At 40.3% G+C, this 19,238-nt stretch overlaps 1 protein-coding gene across 1 annotated transcript in view; it reads left to right on the top strand.

The window, feature by feature from the left end:
• Positions 1–17,550, top strand: part of gpr39 (G protein-coupled receptor 39) — a 29,473-nt gene extending 11,923 nt beyond the window's left edge. Inside the window, exon 2 of the mRNA XM_071921699.2 lies at positions 17,048–17,550. Coding sequence (XP_071777800.2) covers positions 17,048–17,550 — 503 coding nt within the window. The remainder of the gene's footprint in view (positions 1–17,047) is intronic.
• The last annotated feature ends 1,688 nt before the right edge of the window (positions 17,551–19,238 follow it).

Raw genomic sequence — 19,238 nt, 5'->3', positions numbered from 1 at the left:
GGGCACACCATCTTTTTCTTTATTTTTACTATTTTCCATCTTTTAGAATAATAGTTAAGACATCAAAATTATGAAATAACACAAATGGAATTATGCAGTGACCAAAAAAAGTGTTAAATCAAAACGATCTTATATTTTAGATTCTTTAAAGTAGCCGCCCTATGCCTTGATGGAACGGAAAAGGCTTTGGAAAGAAATTCATACGTAGGCATCAACTTCACTATTTATATTTGTCTTAGAAAGGCAAATATAAGCCTTTAGATCAAAATGGCTTTAAGGTAATGAAAAACATTCACTCAGGTGTGTTCAAACTTTTGACTGGTAGTGTATATACGTATAATAATTTTGAAACAAACAGTTCAACTGCAGCTAATTAAGTGACGGTTATAATTGTCCCCTTATTACATATATATCTCGCTGTCTTTTCAATAATATATGACCTTTAGGTGTTTCCTTGATGAAATCTGAACTGATGTTTCTCTCACTTGCTTCCAGTAGAGACTGCAGCGATGCTGCCGAGCCGAGCGGCACAGTGTGCAGCGCTGAAACCTTGAGGAGAGATTAGATGATGACTTACTGCTGTGGCTGCTCTCACTCACTGGACAGAACACTTACACTGTGGGAGAACTGTGGGAGACTCATTGGGATCATTATAGGGGAAATTATTTGCGTTGTTCCAACCCAGAGTCATTTTAACTGAGATAGGATTATATGTCCTTTGAACCTGATGGTACCTCCTACCTTGTATTTATTTGATTTTTTTTACTATACATGTAATCCTGTAACTCTGACGAAAACTATTGTAGCCGAAACGTGCTGGTTTTGATATTAAGCAAGAGTAGGTAGCTGAATTCTTTTCACTCTTCTGTTTTTCCGGCACCTTGGTGGAGCTGCAAGGCTGCGGACATTCTCAGGAAATGAACATGAACTCTGAAACATAGATTACATGTTGCGAACACGAAGTCTGTGAACATTATGTTCCTCCACCACAAATTAAATTATGCGACAATGGCACAAATCGGATTATTGGAAATGTCATTTCCTCTCATTCGTCACATGAAAAGGTTAGCTAACAGTTAAGTTATTAAGGCAAGTAAAACAACTTTGTTTAAGGTTAGGGTAAGGTTTTGGTCATGGTTAAATAAGAATCATTTTAGCCAAAATAGAAGACTTTACTCAGTAGAAAACTTCTTCACAAGTTGGGAATTGAACCTGGGTTTCCAGAGTTGAAGACACGTATTTCTCATACTTTTCTTGCGGAAGTATGTATTTGCATTTGAAGATGTGCTCATTTTACTAAATTTTGGGAGACCGTGCTCAATTACAAGTGCTGTGATTAGTATTTCATCCTTTGAGCCACCTAAGTCAAGACGAGAAACGCTGGGTCAAGTCAGACCTGAGGCGTTAGACGTCTGAGGACCTTCACAATCTAGAGTTAAATCGTTTGTAATGCTTGGCAGAAAATAAACAAGGCAGATTAGATGGAGAAATGTATTTTTGAAAATTCTAAGTCAACATTTAATAGTGGCCGAGACCGAGATGTCAGAAAAGTGGTCTGGAGACTGGATTCAAGACCGAGAGCGGACTCAAGTACCACAGCCTGAATATCTGTATGGGTTTCAGGCAGAAATACGACCCTTAACAAAAAAAATGTCCAAGACAATTAACAACTAGAAGGGCACTCGGAGAGCGCAGACCTCCGCCAAGGTTCGTGCTATTATTGCTTGTTCGTGAGTCGGATCCGGATCTGCTCCAAAATGTAATGGGTTCTTCCTTGGCCCATGCTACACCCTTCCACGAAATTTCATGAAAATCGGGCCAGTAGTTTTTCTGTAATCCTGCTAACAGACAAACAGACAAACAAATGGCACCGAAAACATAACCTCCTTGGAGGAGGTAATAAAGAAGGTCAGACTGAGAAAGACTCAGACTTTCAAGAGGGCGCTTCCAGACTAGCCTTGAGATCAATACCGAATTCAAGTACTACATCTTCACTTCAGGAATCTGACACGGTTCACCTGAAGATGGAAAATTGCTTTCTTCCTAAACGAGCAGCCCTTTTTCATTTTCCGTGTTGCTCCGGGTGAAGCTGCGGGCGGCCGAGCAGGTGGGGATGGAGGAGCGTTGTAATGTAACGTCCCCTGGGACCGAGCACTTCGAGGAGCTTTACCTCAATCAAAACAAACAATTGCATGTTTTATCACGTTCGCTCTTAAAAGGCAATTAAAAAAGCAGGAGGCGAGAGCGGAGGATATGCCCTCCAGGTTGACTGATGAATTGGAGAAGTATCTGTAATTGTTTCTGAAGGGTCTTTTTTTCCCCTATATGTGATATAATCTTGTATACATGATGAATTTTGATATTACTAGCCCACACCTATGCATATATATATCCTAATTTTGTATCTACTGACTTGATGTAACTGAGTCACTAGGCACGAATTTCATATAATTCCAAACAGAAACTTGTCTTCATTGAGTTTACTGATAATTTGTTTCACAACAATGCAGCAAAGTGCAACACATCTCCAAAATATTGCCCCAGAAAATGATATAACTACCCACTTTAGTTTTTCATTTATTTATTTTTCAAGAGTATAACAAGCTGAGATACAGAGCAGCTATCTACCAGGCATCTTCATCATCATCCTGTCCTTCACTTATCGTCCATACTGCTGGTGTCAGTCCACTTAACTGTAAACACAGTCCATTTATCTCACTTTTCCTCAAACTGGCTCTCTGTCCATAGTAAATATCTCTTGATCTATGTCCTATCTATGTTCCTGGTAATGGCTTTCTTTACTGGCTGCCAGAAGTACACTGATCAGATATCTATCATCACCCTTCACTGTATCCTCATTTATGTTTCCAAGATATAACACAGTGCATGTTTGGGGAATCTCATATCCAAGAATACATTTCATCGCCTCACACACATTGTCCCAAAACAACTGTAGCTTCTGACAGTTCAAAATATGTTCAATATATGAGTTTTTTACCAAAGAATATGAGAAGTTACCCAACAGCAGACAATAAGTAAGGATAAGATTGGTTTTATGGTTCATGATTACAGCATCCTATTTTTCAATTGACTAATTGCGAGTTCATGACTATTTGCCAACCAAATAGTCATAAAGTGTAGTAGAGTCATAAAGTGGAATATGACGAATATGAAGAGATGATAGATCACAGCAAGTTCCCTAGGCTTAATTGTGCCAGCAGTGACTTTGATATCACTCGGAAATCAGAGAAAACATTTGTCCTTTACTAAGAAGGTTAAAAAAAGGTTAAAATAGACCGTAACATCATTACCGGACAGAGAGAACAGATGGCCAGCTGCACTCATGCTAGACCAAACCCAGCCTTGGTAAACCAATGATTTGATCCATCATTAGATAGAACAGAGTATTAGCAGTGCTTGTGCTGCTTGCTCTTTTTCATGTTCATTTTGCAGAGGTGAATATTTATTAGTAGTAAAACGATCTTCTAAACCTAAGGACTGTGAGTGACACTTGAAATCAGATGTAATTTACACACGGTAACTCTAAATTAACTATAAATAATAGGGATGGGACGATATGCTTATCTCACGACACAATTCGATACACAATATGGGGTTCGTGAGTCAATAAAACCATGATACGATAAAAGTTTAATGGCAACAAAGTGTAACTGTGCAGATTTATGTTTATTTCTGAGGCACAAATCTTTCTAGCAATGGCATCGACTTGCTAGAATGTAAACAACAATTTTAAAATCCCATTACAAAGTGCAAATAATATAATTTCATTGAAGAGCTTGTGAAATTGTGATGCTCAAGCCGTCTCATTTGTGATTACTACAGCAGAATAAAATGGAGCTAGTTATCATATTTCTGCCCCACGATACGTATTGTCACATTTTTGTATTGCGATATATTGAATTTCGATATATCGTCCCATCCCTGATAAATAACTATAAATGTGATACTCTCTGCCAAGGGTTATAGAAGTAATACTGACCCAACAAGGTGCTGTTTCCAACCAGCCTACAGCAGCACAAACTACTCTGCGCTCTCTCCTCATTTCTCGGCCCCTCAAGGTACGATACAACCTGGAAAATAAGGATCTGCCCATTCCTTATCGTTGGCTCTGCTGTGTGAAAGAGCCCACAGGAGTAAAAGGGGTCATTCTGCCAAGATGAATAGAAAAGGGGAAAGCGGAGACATTGTTTTGGGCCTTGGTCTACCCATAAAGTATTGTTATGGCACCTCCTTTTTAATCAGGGTAAAACCAAACAGCAGCTTCAGCCCGGGATCCTCACCAGCATTAGTATGATTGATGCGGACCTGCGCCTCACTTCTCCCAAGAGTGTGGGATGGAGACGGGGGGAGCTGTGGTGACTGGGGGGGGGGGGGGGGGGGGGGCGGTCTGGTGTTGGAAGTAAGCTTTGTGCTCCACTCTTTTAGCTGAATTCATAGAAAGGAATCCAATTAGGTGAAAGTGTTATTCTGGGCTGCAGTTCTTCAGTCTGGTCACTTTTCGGACATCTTGGACCTGTCTTGGTCTTGTGCCGATTTTTATATATTTTGCTTCTTGCACTGGACAGTTTTATGAATGATAAATGATCATATTTTAGGGATGCTTATAGGTTTTTTATGTGTTCGGTTTTTATCCACAGTGCTTGTTCCGTGTCGTTTTTACCCTTGTGTTTACCTGAGTGCATAACCAATTTCCCTTTGGGACAATAAAGATATTAAACTCAAACTTAAACATGATTTTAACTCGGACTTGACTCGGTCTCGGTCGATGTTGAGATGTTGAGTCGATCTAAAAATATGAAAAAATGGCTAATTCTAGTGATGTTTGGTTTATCGTTTCTCCAGTTCCACAAACAATTTAAGGGGTTTCACCTGTAGAAACCTGTGTGTGTGTAATGATCCTCAAACTTCGATGTATTGATAAGTCAAAGTCTTATGCATTGATTAGTTAGATGTTGATTGGTTTAGTACAGCACTCCTGCAGTAGATCTACATCTCTGTTGATCCTTAAGAAACTCCTTCAGCATTATTTTACATTTGGAAAGACATGCACACTGTTCATTGCCTATTTTGGTCTTGAATAGGACTTGATTCCCTTCAACAGCTGAGAAAAAGTCAAAATAATGTTATTTATCCAAACCTCCTGATATTGCTAAAGCTACTGGCAGCTAATGAATTCTAACTCGATAACATTACGTGAGCTTAGAATTATAAGGTTCTATCTGCCTTCAGGATAGTTCTGAGATATTGAGCTTCAAAGTTTTCAGCATCCATTGAGTTAAATGGAGATGGGTCCTTTTGTTTTAGAAATTACAGACTCAAAAATCATTATTTTCAAAAAATAACACCACACATATGTCAACAGGCACTCATAGAATAGGTTCATACGACTAACTCAGTTTTGACAAAAAGGTCAGATAGAACCTTATAATACCAAGGTATATTATATCTTGTACAGATCACTATTACTAAATTTAACCCCAAAATGTCTTTTCTACACAAAATCTACACACTGTGACGGCATTATTCAAATGTTCAGCAAATATCAGTATGGAGAAATATGTTTGGAGAAAATGTGGATCTGCATTACATTTAAACCACATCTCTACTAAAGAACATCTGTGCACATTGCTGTTCAACAGCATCATTTTTTTTTTGGTTTCCACGTTAACAAACACGAGTCCCCAGAGGAGGATTATCCATCAACAGGCGCCGCAGCTCCATGAGAAAATCTCCTGTAAGATGATTAGATTAGTTGCATTATGAATAATATTCCCCTGTGACTAAATGAAGTTATTCAAGTGGTTTAATGAGTGAGGATTTTCTGTTAGCCTTCAAATTAATTCGTTCACACTCTTCTTGGATTTCAGCCCAACATTACTAATAGTCACTTCTTTTTCCATTTGCCACGGCAGGCTAAATCACTCTATTTGTGCTTGACAGACTTGTTAATGACTTTGATGATTTTCCCACTGAGAGGCTCCTGCTGGATCCATACTGAGATGTAAATAAGATTTAATGAATTCAGCGTAGTTGTTAGAGAGTGGGATGAAACCCTCGGGTCAAAAAGTATTTGCAAATACTTTTCACGGTTTATTTTAACCTGCTATGTATCAGAGGGTGTTTGTCACGAAGGAGAAAACAATGAATGCCAGACAATTTAGAGAATCATCACAAAATGTTTGACTATTTTAAATTTAGTACACTTTTCTGTGATTGACATCTTACCTGACACTATCAGAATTGGCCTGATGCAGCGAAACAAACCCATCTGCCACTCCAAATGCTGAGAAATATGCAAATACTATGCCAAAATTCAAATCTTTGATGTTGCAGAGCACACAAGTGTCTCAAACTCTTGGTTTCGCTGCTTTCCTTGGTTTTAAATCATCAAACCACTCGCTTCTGACAGTGTGTGGGTTCAAGGGATGTTTGTACTCTCTGTCATTGGCTTTGATAACGTCTCCCATCATCACAGTTTGCTTATGACAGACTTTCAGTAGAATTGGAGGGCGAGTCTGGCCGGATCAATCAGCTGGCTGTTAGATTATCTTACTCACTTGTTAATGTGATCTGCATGACACTGACTCCTCCTCACTATTACAGAAACACTTGTTTTAATGTGCAGATGAACATGTATACACTTGCATTCACACATGCACACACATGCTTAGTGCTTAAACACACACCTACATGCACACAAGCACATACAATGCTGAATTTGGTATTTTTTTGTCATTTAATTATTCAAATAGTAGGCAGACGACTATATATACAGGCTTTTATGTAGGCTTTTATTTCTGTCCAGCTGAAGGCTGTATTGTGATTCTCCTGTTAGAGGAAGTCTGGCTTTCTTAGCAAAAAGGCCTGTGTGGTTTGCTAATGGGTGCAGCATAAAAAAAATCATCAATATGCTGATTTCTATCTGATATTTTTTTTCTTTTCTCTTTGAGTGCCCAAAAGGCTGCAGAGAGTTCAGCACCAGGTTTAGCCAAAATGTTTTAGTACATTTTCTGTCATCATTCCTGTGTTATTTTCTGCTAATACTGGAGAATGAATGAAAGCTTTGCTCTATCTGAGCAAGAATTTATGCTACATAAAAATCTTGGCCAGGCAACTATCATAACTAACTCTTATTTATAAATTATTTTATAAATGACAGTATCGGTTGAAATATGAATTATAGATAAGTGTTCACTGATACAATCTTGCATTAATTTAGAATTACATATGGACAATAAATGTGTTTTGTAGGCCCATAATATATTATATGCTGATAAAGATTGGAATGAACAACATCTGAGAGTTAAATCAAATGCATAAAACATGTTTTGACAGCGTCCAAATGGCCGGGCTGCTCATTTCTTAACTCGCCATTACCTTCATCATCTGAATGATTTCATCACCCACTCACAACATGCTCCCCATCATTGACTCGTTTCATTCTGACAATTTTATGGAAGATTTGACACGTTTCAAACCGAAACGCAATCAAGACCATTACAGTTGAGGCTGCTGACGTGACTCAGCCCCCAGTCAGACAGCAGCCATAAATAAAGGACGAAATATTTCACTTCCCTTGATTATTCAGTCTGAAGCCGACGTCTCTGGAGCAGTTTACAATCACGGGAAAAAAATGGATAGGGCATCATTCAAATGCTTTTCAACAGTGACAAGCTCTTCCCTAAGTGAAGAGAGAAGTTCAGGATTCACATCGGACCTGCAGTGAACATTCATACGTTAAGTTCACCCAAACTGGTGAGCGCACCTCGTCCCCACATCCTGACGAAGGAGTCAAGTGGAACGAACCGCTCAGCCGCAGCAGCTGCAATGGGCACAAATTGACCAATTTCGGTGTCTTCGCTTATGCCGGTGGTTCATTCATTCCACGAAAAAACCCTGTTATTGTGATAACTACACAGGTTTCGACCCGGACTCTGTGGGGGGGTTGAGAAGTTTACCGCGCTGGAGTCGCTGGGTCGACCTCTTCATTTCTGTGAGAACGATTAAAAGTGGATGTGGACAGCAGCTTGATTCCAGGCTGGCAGGAATAGCCTGAAGGCACGCGCAGCATTTCAAGTTGAATAACTAAACTCTGGAAACACTCGCGCTCGCCACCAGAGGGTTGTGACTTTTGAGGAGAGGGAGTTTTTATAAAGACACACAGACTGGCAGCCCGTCTCTGAAGTCATGCGTACAAAAGTGAGAATAAGGAGGAAATAAAGTGTGTAGAGAAAATCACACAAAAGGTGTGTGAAGTAAAACAATATCATAATATGATTCAGAGAGCATGATTTAAGTCAACAAAACGATCCATGTCCTTCAGTATGACTCAGCTAAACATTTACAATAGCCAGCCTTTACTATACTGTTATATTCTATAGGGAGAACGGGGTAAAATGAGCCACTTTTTATATTTTGTGGTACTACGGCAAAATAAATGTGTTTGTTTAAAAGAATAACAGTTATGTACGCTTAAGTTTGTTGGGCATCCGTGGAAATCAAAACATTTTCTGTAGCTGATACAGTTTTAATAAGGCTCATTAAAAACTGTTGGTCTTTTGGCACAACTAACATAACTTGTTAACTTCAACATAACATGGTGGTAATTTCTGTGAGTGTGTGTGTGTGAGTGAGAGAGAGAGAGAGAGAGAGAGAGAGAGAGTCAGTCTATCTGTCTGCCATACCCTGTTCATGGTACTTCTCCTTTGTCGATTTTCTCAATATATCTCTTAATTTCTTCCTAAATCCATGATCACATGATTATTTCGTGTACAGTTGCCTAGAAACAAGGGGTGACACATTCTATCCACTGGCTCAACTTACCCCGCTCTCCCCTACTGTTGTGCTGCAGCAACGAATTGAGAAACTCAATCACATGGACTCCAATTATAGCAAAGACAGGGAATTAATTGCTCTAATAATCTGGTTTAATTGCTTTCTAATTAGCAGACAGTTATATTTTGCCCATGGCAGGGTGACAATAATTCTTGCTGGTGAGTGTGTGTGTGTGTGTGTGTATGTGTGTGTGTGTGCTTAGGGACATCACTGCTGAGACCGTCATGTTAGATTTCAGTTTTGGGTGGCAGGCGCATCCAGCATGACAGCAGTGGAATTCTAATAATAATAACGATTTAGCAACAACAGGAGAGAGCTTCACACACACCTGAGAGTGGAGTGAACACACACACACACACACACACACACACACACACACACACACACACTCACAACTTTGAGGGGACATCACTGTTCTGAGGCAGTGCCAATTTTCCAGGTGACTGGCTTGACTGTGAGCAATGGGCCGACGTGGGAAGGTAGACCCAAACCAAAAAATCCATCTTAAAGGGCAATGCCACCATTTTTCACATGTGGGCCCTATGTATTTTTGTTGCTTTGATCAGAATCAGTATCAGTTTTATTGGCTAAGTAAGGAGTCTGAAATGCTGTTGTGTATGTAGATCACATTAAACATAATGCAACACAAAAACTCTAAAAGTAGCATATAAAAAATTTCAAGCAGAAATTTTGCGAACAGATCTCTTTCAGAAGTAGTATGACAAAGAAAGTAGTAAAGGAGTGTGAGTAGAATATAAACAAGTACACATGTTGTGTTGTCCCCCACGAATGATGCAGGCACTCCTTGGGCCAATCAGCAACAAGATGCACCGTTCCTCCAGCTTTCATCAAAATTTGCCAGAATGCCAGAACACAGTGCCAAAATGCGTCATCCCTGCAACTTTAGTCAAAATTGCATCTGAGATATTATGTTTGAGTTAAAAATTTTGACTTTAATCATAGCGCCCACATTAGGCCAATCAGTGTAGCAAGTTTTGTATCCATCAGACTTACAGTGTAGGTGTTAAGGCTTTTTAAAGTAAAAAAAATTCTACCTTTAATTATAAAGCCCCCGTCAGGCCAATCAGTGTAGGCTATGTTTTTAAGTCCTGAACACAGTGGCAAAACACATCATCCCTTCAAGTTTTGGTGTTTGAGATATCACATTTCATCGCGTGAGGGACAAAAAGTATATGCAAGTAGTATATAAAAAAGTAAAAATAGAAATTTAGGAATCAGTCTTTTTTCTATTGAGTTTGCACATGGTTTTCTGTTGGAACCTGACAGGATGAAGCTAATAGGAGCTAGTTTGGTAACAATTTGATGTCGATTCCTCGCTGCCATAGGCTTCCAGTGTAGCTGAAAATGCCCTTTTTAAAACCATGAAAGCCCTGAAAACATTTGATCAAAGCGTTAAAACAGCCTCTGCTAGCCCATTAAATACACAGCTGAACCGCTTTTCAGAAGAGGAACTGACACCTCAGGGTTTGGCAGGGCATTTTCATCCAAAATGCGTTGAGTTTTTGTGGGTTTTTGTAGGTCAGTCACGATTAGGATGCCAAACAATGGTGTGAAGTATTACCTCCTGTCAGGGCAAGGAGACCCACATGTCAAAATAATGGTTGGCGCTGCCCTTTAATTACAGAAAATACTCATCAAACCGTAAATCTGGCATCATCACGGTTTGAACAATGAGTGTTTGGGTTTTGAAAAGGTCATGAGGAGAATACATTCAATTACTTTAGAAAAAAACTCATTCATTTGCCATCAGTTATTTATTAAACTTAGAGGGGAAATAAAACGAAGCGTGGGAACATTGATTAAGAGATTCCATATTCATGCAAAGTAGGTTTTTATCATGGACAAGCTGCCTGCATAGCTTCCTTTCTCTCTGTTTATCCATTTCTCTTCTGCTCCAGCGCTCCATTTCTCTCTCTGCTCGTCTTGTCAAGTACATTTGTATTCCGTACTTGCTTTGCTTTCCCTCTTTTGTTCTCATCTCCTCTTCGTCTCTTCCTTTCATCACACTTGCTCACTCTTTCTCCCTCTTTGTACTTTCACTGTAAACATCACGCCCTTCTCTCCCTCCTTCTCTCCCTCCTTCCCTTTAACTTTTCTTTGCATCTGTCTTTACCTGTGATGAGCGTCAGTCCGGTCTCAGGTGCGTTCAGTAATGATTCATGGCGTCTTATATTACTGAATTTGACATGGTGTGGTACTAGTAGTAGTCTTAACGAACAATACGTTTATATGTATGTGTTGATGTATCCAGACCCAAGTTATTTGGGATTTTCTCTATTCCCAGCCTTCTCTGCTAATGGGTTTTAAAGGACAAGTACAATATAAGTCTTCACTTTGTTATAGCCGGTGCTTTTATTAATACGATTCCTTTGTTCCGTTTATCTTGAAGCACTCAAAGCACTTAAAGCATCAATTTTAGTTCAAGTTCAAGGCAGTTCTCCGCGTTCTCTTGTGATATTTTGTGGTAGTTTATGGTACTTTGTGGCATAGGCGTTCCCAGGTGTGAGTGTGTGTGTGTGTGTGTGTGTGAGTAAAATCATTACACACTTCCTTTTCTTATCCAGTATCTACAGATAAAGTGTAGAGTTCCATCAGATGAAATAAACTGCCAAAATTGTGAGAAATGCCAAACTGCATTGAGGAGCAACTATTTCGGCTGGCTTGTACACACAATTTTAAACCTATTTATTTCAGTTGTTTTCACACTGATAACTCTGTGATGATTTTGGGTGACCATATTTTTAAAATAGCTTGCCAAGTTATCAATAAAGTGATTCTTAAAATTTCTGCTCACTTTCAGCAGCCTGGTGCAGAATTCTTATTGACTCTTATTGAGAAAACAGTGCAACTAGTGGATGAAAGTGGAAATTTCTGTTACTGAATGCCAGCGTTAGATATTTTGTATAAACCAAATTACATAATCCAGAAATATTAATACTCATTGAGTGCTTGCTTATCTTGTATGGAGACATTTTTCCTTAGTTGCTGGACAATGGAAATAGAAACTATCTTGCTAAACAAAGGAACTAATTTGGTTTTCAGTTTAAGTTATTAAAATTCATATTGCATTTCATTTTATACCTGTAATTTTTAGATTGGATTACAGAAATGCAAGTATATTGCATTTTCACCCTTGAAATGGTATGCATATGCCACAGTTCAAAACTCATCTGAAATTAGTTTTTAAAGGCAGATTTTCAAAAATTTAACAAGATACAACATAGTGTGTCAATATGTGTTGTTAAATGTTGCGTTGAGAAGTAAACCACGTGTGTGTTGTCCCAGACTAGACAAACAGATGTGTTGAAAAAGAGTGCTGTGTTTCTGTTAGATAAATCTTTACCCCTCGCTGACTCTGTTTGAAAACCAACTGGGCTGAAACCAAATCAGTGGAAATGAGGCGACTGGGACCGACCTCTCCACTGAGTAACCAGATGCAGCAGCGCTCTGCTAACGGGGTAATGGGTTGATCTCTGCTAACGGCTAGTATGCTCGAGTCATATCAGCAGGCTAATGGATTGGCCTGTAGCCCCACAATGAAGCTGTGTCTGCACATGATGAGCAAAGTGAGAAATCACTGCTGTGGTTCGAGGAAACTGGAACCTGTACAGAGAAAAAAAACAATTCACCAGGACCGCTTGTCTACAATTTGTCTGCAGCTCTAGGGCTTCAAATGTTTTGTGGGCCTGTAATTGTGTAAAATCTAATTGCTATATGCTCATATTGATGAACAAAAGGATCAAGAAGCACATCTTCACTATGTATTTGGACAGGTTCCTATCAGGAGCCTCCTGAAGACCTTTATCCTTAAGCTTTTCTCTTAAAATGTATTGCTGCAAGGAAACCTTTTAGTGACAAAGTAGTGAATGTTCACACCTCCCCAATGTCTGCAGCACAAACTGCTTTTTAAGGTTTAATGAGCCTTTTCTCCGCAGAAAACATTCAATAATTTGTTCTGCAGGACGGCGAGGCATGAATCATCATAACAACCATACGGGAAGAATGAAAACTACCTCTGAGGATTATGGAGATTCTGTTCAATTAGGAAATAAAACTCTTGAATATGGCCTGAATATAAATCTCCATGTCACATTAACAGCAGTTCCATGAAATCACAGTTTCATGGAATTTACTCTTTAAAGTCAAAATCCAACATGAAGCAGAACTCACATGTTACGTTATTCTTGGACTTAAGTCATTCTGATTTGTGAATGGCGTCTCTATATTCACTGAAAGTGCATTGAAAGCACAATGCACCACTTAATGAAATGTCAGCTTACTAACTTGGAGACACTTTCTCCAAGTTACATTCTTTTGGCAACTTTTTAGCCATTACTTTACTGAAAAACAAGCCGTTATCACCACAATTCATCACCACTGGACTCATGAAAGCAAACAAAGCTTCGAAAACTTTCAGTACGAATATTATGTGGGATGTTTTCATCTGAAATATCCCCACGGTATCTATTTTCTCTTTCTCTTTATTTATTCTCCTGACATATGTCTGTAATGAATAAAGTATTTGAGTAAAATAAATTGGCGTTTCTTTTTCTCTCTGTGGTTTCTGGTTTGAGCTTGTAGATCTTGCCAATTTTTATTTCACTGACAGTAGAGTCAAATGGGAATCCAAGCCTGTAGACAAAGTGAAATTTTGAATGAAAGGTGCATTCAGTCTTTTACAAATGTTCGTACTTGGGACTGAAAATGTAAAACCTTGGACCTGAGCATAATTAATTCAGTATAAAAAATACATCTGCTGTCTGCTGTGCATCCTTGACAAAAAAATCTCTATAAAAACAAATATGAGCCACAGTTTAAGCCAAAGTTTGCTTTTTGAGCCAAAGTTTGCTGACACCTGAGATTAGCAGAAAGTGAAAATCTTTGTAATTGAATTGGAGCAGTAGACCTGAACTAAACTCTTATAACTCTTAATAAACTGCACTAGCTAAATCTTGTAAACAAGAACAAACACACTAAGAAGTACTATTCTCCACACACTTGCCTCTGTGTGGGGAAGGGTTTCTGGCTATAACCTGGCTTGTATGACACTGGGATTTAAAATGTCTAAATTATTCAGATGTAATTCTCTAACAGCTCGTTCCCTCACCCGGCCCGGATCACCTTTTGTAAATAAGTGTGTGGATATCCGTTTTCCTCAGCAGCAAATTATGTCCCAATCAAAACAATTACAGTACATTTTGAATGGCTGTTTGGTCACAGTGTGATTCACATTAAAAGCATTGCAAGGAAATGGATAAACACTAGATGAGACTGACTAACGCATGACTCAGACATGACAGATGAGATTACAATTTACAATTTCCCATTTGGCAGACGCTTTTATCCAAAGTGACGTACATATGAGGTTTTAATACAACACAAGCAAGGATCTAGTCAGGAGAGAACAATGAGAGTAAGTGCCATAAAGCTAAGTTCTGGCAGTGCATAGAGTGCATAGAGGCAGATAAAGATTTTTTTTTTTTTTTGGATTACGCAGTCCATCAGGTGAGAAGGTGTTCGCTAAAGAGCTGGGTCTTTAGCCTTTTCTTAAAGATTGAGAGGGACTCTGCGGATCGAATTGAGTTTGGTAACTTGTTCCACCACCGAGGAACCACAGAAGAAGAGTCTGGCTAGAGACTTAGGGCCTTGTTGTGGTGGCAGCACCAGGCGCCGCTCCTTGGCAGAGCGTAGTGAGCGGGAGGGAGCGTACACCTGAATGAGGGAGTTCAGGTAGGTAGGAGCCGTTTTGGTTGCTGCTTTGTAGGCGAGCATCAAGGACTTAAATTTGATGCGGGCAGCAACTGGGAGCCAGTGGAGGGATATGAACAGCGGAGTGACATGTGCTCTTTTGGGCTGGTTGAAGACCAGACGCGCCGCCGTGTTCTGGATCATCTGCAGAGGTTTGAGCGTACATGCCGGGAGCCCTGCCAGTAAGGAGTTGCAGTAGTCAAGACGTGATATTACAAGCGCCTGTACTAGGAGTTGTGCTGCATGCTCAGACAGGTAGGGTCTGATCTTCCTGATGTTGTACAGGGCAAATCGGCATGGCCGTGCAACAAAAGCCACATGCTCCTTACAGGTTAGTTGATCATCAATCATGACACCCAAGTTTCTGGCAGACTTTGCGGGAATGAGCTGAGCTGATTCGAGCTGGATACTGATCTATTGTTGTACAGAGGGACTGGCTGGGATGACAAGGAGCTCAGTCTTTGACAGGTTAAGCTGAAGGTGGCGTTCCTTCATCCATGCCGAGATATCGGTGAGGCATGCCGATGTCCGTGCCGAGACTGTGGGGTCGTCTGGCGGGAACGATAGGAGGAGCTGGGTATCGTCAGCATATGAATGGTATGAGAAGCCATGTGAGCGGATGACTGCACCAAGTGAGGTGGTGTATATTGAAAAGAGAAGGGGTCCAAGCACTGACCCTTGAGGTACCCCTGTGGACAAGCAGTGGGATTTAGACGCTTCCCCTCTCCGAGACACTCTAAAGGATCTCCCTGAGAGGTAGGACTCAAACCAGCGGGGAGCAGATCCTGAGAAGCCAAGCTCAGCGAGTGTGGAGAGGAGGATTTGGTGGTTAACCGTGTCAAAGGCAGCCAACATTAGAACAGAGGACTGACCGGCAGCTCTAGCTGATCGCAGTGTTTCCACTACAGACAAGAGCGTAGTCTCGGTAGAGTGTCCGTGTTTGAAGCCAGACTGGTTAGGATCATACAGGTTGTTCTCAGAAAGGAATTCAGAGACTTGATTAAAGTTCTCAACCTGAGATGGGTTGAGTGTAGGTTTCTTTAGTAGCGGGGTAACCCGGGCTTGCTTAAAAGCAGTGGGGAACACACCCGTTGTAAGTGAGGAGTTGATGATGAGTCAGCAGGTACTAACTGAAAACCAGTGAAGAATTTACCTCCGCCTGTGGCTTCTGTGCAACTACCTGCTCAGTCCATGTAATGTAATTTATCACATAACATACTGATTTTTTCTTCCCTTAATTGAGGGGAAGGATTGATTGAGCTTTTCCTCCATTTTGGAAATCATCACAGGACTACAAAGATGGTGGATGTACTGCAACCACCTACTGTAATGGTACATTCCATTGGAAGTTGGAGGTCGATAGTTCCGAGTTGGAATTACTGAGTTCCGATCTAAATGCGTTCCAGTGTGTCTTCTCGGGAAAACATGGACGCAACAGCCTTTACCCATTAACGGTAACGGTAGCTATTAATGCTCTAGTGATACTAGCAAAGACTTCTATCTACTAACGAAGCACAAGTCAACTGAATTACGTTACAAATGGAAACTACAAAGTTGTTACAACATGTTTTCCTAACACAAAAACTACATATCAAGTAAAATCAAGTTTTATTAAGTACAGATTGATGCTGTGACGTCAGCTGTGTTTATGTCGGTGAACTCGGGCGGAATGAATCTTGCCCAAAATTCCAACTGGGAATTCCGACTCGAACGACCGTTCTGTTGCACTTCTCCGTGTTGGAAGTCGCTTTTCTCCGAGTTCAGAGTGAATGCACCATAAAGCCATTGGAAGGTCAGCGACTGGGGGGTTCAAAGTTCAATTTGTTTGATCTTTGAGCGCTGGGTGATGTGTGCCGCTCGCTCCACTCGTTTTTTTTTCTTTGTATTTTTTAAACAGAGTATCACTGTATCTGTTTCAACGTATTAGCAATCATGGCTTTTTAAAGAAAAAACAATTAACATTAATCTTGTTTGTTTCTTTCTGTCTTTCTTTCTTTCCTCCTTGCCTGACTTTCCTTCTTTCTCTCCTTTCTTTCATCCTCTGAATTTCCTTCTTTCCTTTTTGCTTTGCTTCTGATTTACCCTCTCCCTTTCCTTCTTTCTTTCTTTCTTTCTTTCTTTCTTGCCTTTTCTGCTTTCTTCCCTTTTCTATCTCTTTCCTCCTTTCTGACTTTCCTTCTTTCTGACATTCCCACTTATTTTCCTTCATCCTTTCTTGCCTTCTCTTTCCTTCTTTTTTCTTTCCTTATTTCTTTCTTGCTTTGTTCTTTCTTTCTTTCTTTTTTGACTTTCCTGCTTTCTTCCCTTCTTTTTCCTCCTTTTTGACTTTCCTTCTTTCTGACAATCCCACTGACTTTCCCTCTTCCTTTCTTTCCTTCTTTTCCTGCCTTCCTTCCTTCCTTCCTTCCTTCCTCATCTACAGGTCTGATTGTCGGGGCCTTGATGGTCTGCTGGCTGCCCAACCAGATTCGTCGCCTGATGACGGCGGCGGTGCCCAAGTCCAGCTGGACCATGTCGTACTTCCGCAGCTACATCACCCTTCACCCGGTGGCCGACACCTTCTTCTACCTCAGCTCCGTCCTCAACCCCTTCCTGTACAACCTCTCCTCCAGGCAGTTCAGGGAGGTGTTTGTCCAGGTGCTGCGGTGCCGCCTCACCATCGAACATGTCAACAGGCGCACCGTACAGAGCTCCCGCGCCGCCTCTGCACGCTCCCTCCGGCCCCTGCTGCTCAAGTCGCTGCGTCGCAACAGGGGGAATGGCTCCACGCAAGGAGAAGAGAAAACCCCTCCCTCCTTCACCACCTTTCAGAGCAACAGTGACTCCGGAGTGGCTTCAAACACTCAGGAGTCCCTCTCTCTGACTGAAGTGTCGGATGTGATTCCCCAAACAAAGACAAATGTACCAACAGAGACTGAAATATAAGGTGCTGTACAGTTTAATTCAACACTAGAAACAGGGGAAAAGAAAACATGACACAAACTGCTGTGTTGTGCCTCCAGAAACAAAGATAGGGATATTCTTTATACACAGTAAACACAACACAAAGAGTTAAATTTGTGATTTCCATGAAAAGACCACACTGAGTTGACAATTTGGCACAATAGAAAAGCATGATGGGACTTCTCAAGGGCATATTTAACTTATGGTTAAGAAACCTGAAACTGTTATCATTTCAGAAAAGAGTTATACAAAAGCTTAAACATTTAGGGGTTAAGGTTAAGCATGAAGCCCCAGGGGTTTTGGTCAAAGTTCAGGTTAAAGATACCTCCAAATGAAGAAGAACTTTGGGATGAACTGCCCAAATCAGCAACACAGAAATATTTATCATGTTTTTAGCTTAAGATTAATTCACAGTTTGAACCATGGCCACACCAACTAAAAATAGCATAACTATAGATTGGCTCATTGGTCACCTTACCAAATATGTGATGAGATGATTGACACATCTCTGTGAGTCCAGTAGTTAGCTCTGTCCGGTGTTCATGCTAACACTTTAGCATACAGTAGGCCTATGTTAATCATAGGCAAACAGCATTAACTTACAAGTGAGATAATGCCTGCCAAGCTTGTTTAAGGGATTGGTAAAATAGACATTTGACAAAAATAACGCACTTTCAATGCCAGAAGATCTCTCTTCCTATGAGACTTTGACCTTAACTTGTTTTGTTTACACAGGAAGTGAGTTAAGTTAGCCAGACAGCTAAAGGTTTTGCACAGTTGTAATGGACTTCACTAATGATGAAGATTGAGATTTTTTTTCAGAAGTTATGAATCTACAGGCCATTGAGTAAAAACAATTACCAATTTTGGATTACTAGTACTTTGGATCATGCTAATCGCCTAATGATTACTTAACATACTATGCTAAAGCGTTAGCATGTGAACCGGACAGAACTATCTACCAGAGACACAGAGATGATTTTTGTGCCAATCCTCTCGTTACATATTGGGTAAGATGATCAATGGGACAAACTCCCTGTGTAGTCCTTAGTCGTCCATTATCCCAGACAGTCCTAGACATTACAGATGTCTCCAGTGTAGAAGTCCCACATGTTTCTGCATGCTTGCTGCACTACTGTTCAGAAGGAACTGTTCGGAACATTCAGACTGTGTTCCCTTTTCAGCCATCAGTAGGTGTAAAGAATGATCTGGTAAGTAGTTTGAAAGGGGTTGTGCGTGTTATAAAAGCTTATTCAGCTCTATCTACAACATTTGAGAACAGATAGTGCAGTGGCTGCTGCAGAACTAGTGAAGGAGCAGCATGATCTCATAAAAAGTTGTGAAATGAGCACGAACTTACTTACTGTGGACAAAAACTATGTGAAAATTGTGTTCCTCCACCACAAATTGGATTCTGTGACAACAGCAGGATTTGGACACGGCATTTTCAGCTAAAGTTTGGTTAAAAATGGTTAAGTTTAGGCAAGTAAAACCACTTTGGTTAGGGTTAGGGAAAGGCTTTGGTCGTGGTTAAATAAGAAACACTTTCACAAAAAATTTAAATTTGGTAGAAATTTCCTTCATACAAGCTGGGAATTAAACCCGGAACCAAACTTATCCGCCCATCCACCACTCTGACAACAACACCCTTACTTTCCACCGCGCTACTT

Source organism: Centroberyx gerrardi, chromosome 10, assembly GCF_048128805.1.
Source record: "Centroberyx gerrardi isolate f3 chromosome 10, fCenGer3.hap1.cur.20231027, whole genome shotgun sequence".
Taxonomy (NCBI): domain Eukaryota; kingdom Metazoa; phylum Chordata; class Actinopteri; order Beryciformes; family Berycidae; genus Centroberyx; species Centroberyx gerrardi.
This window is presented reverse-complemented; position numbering and strand designations above follow the sequence as displayed.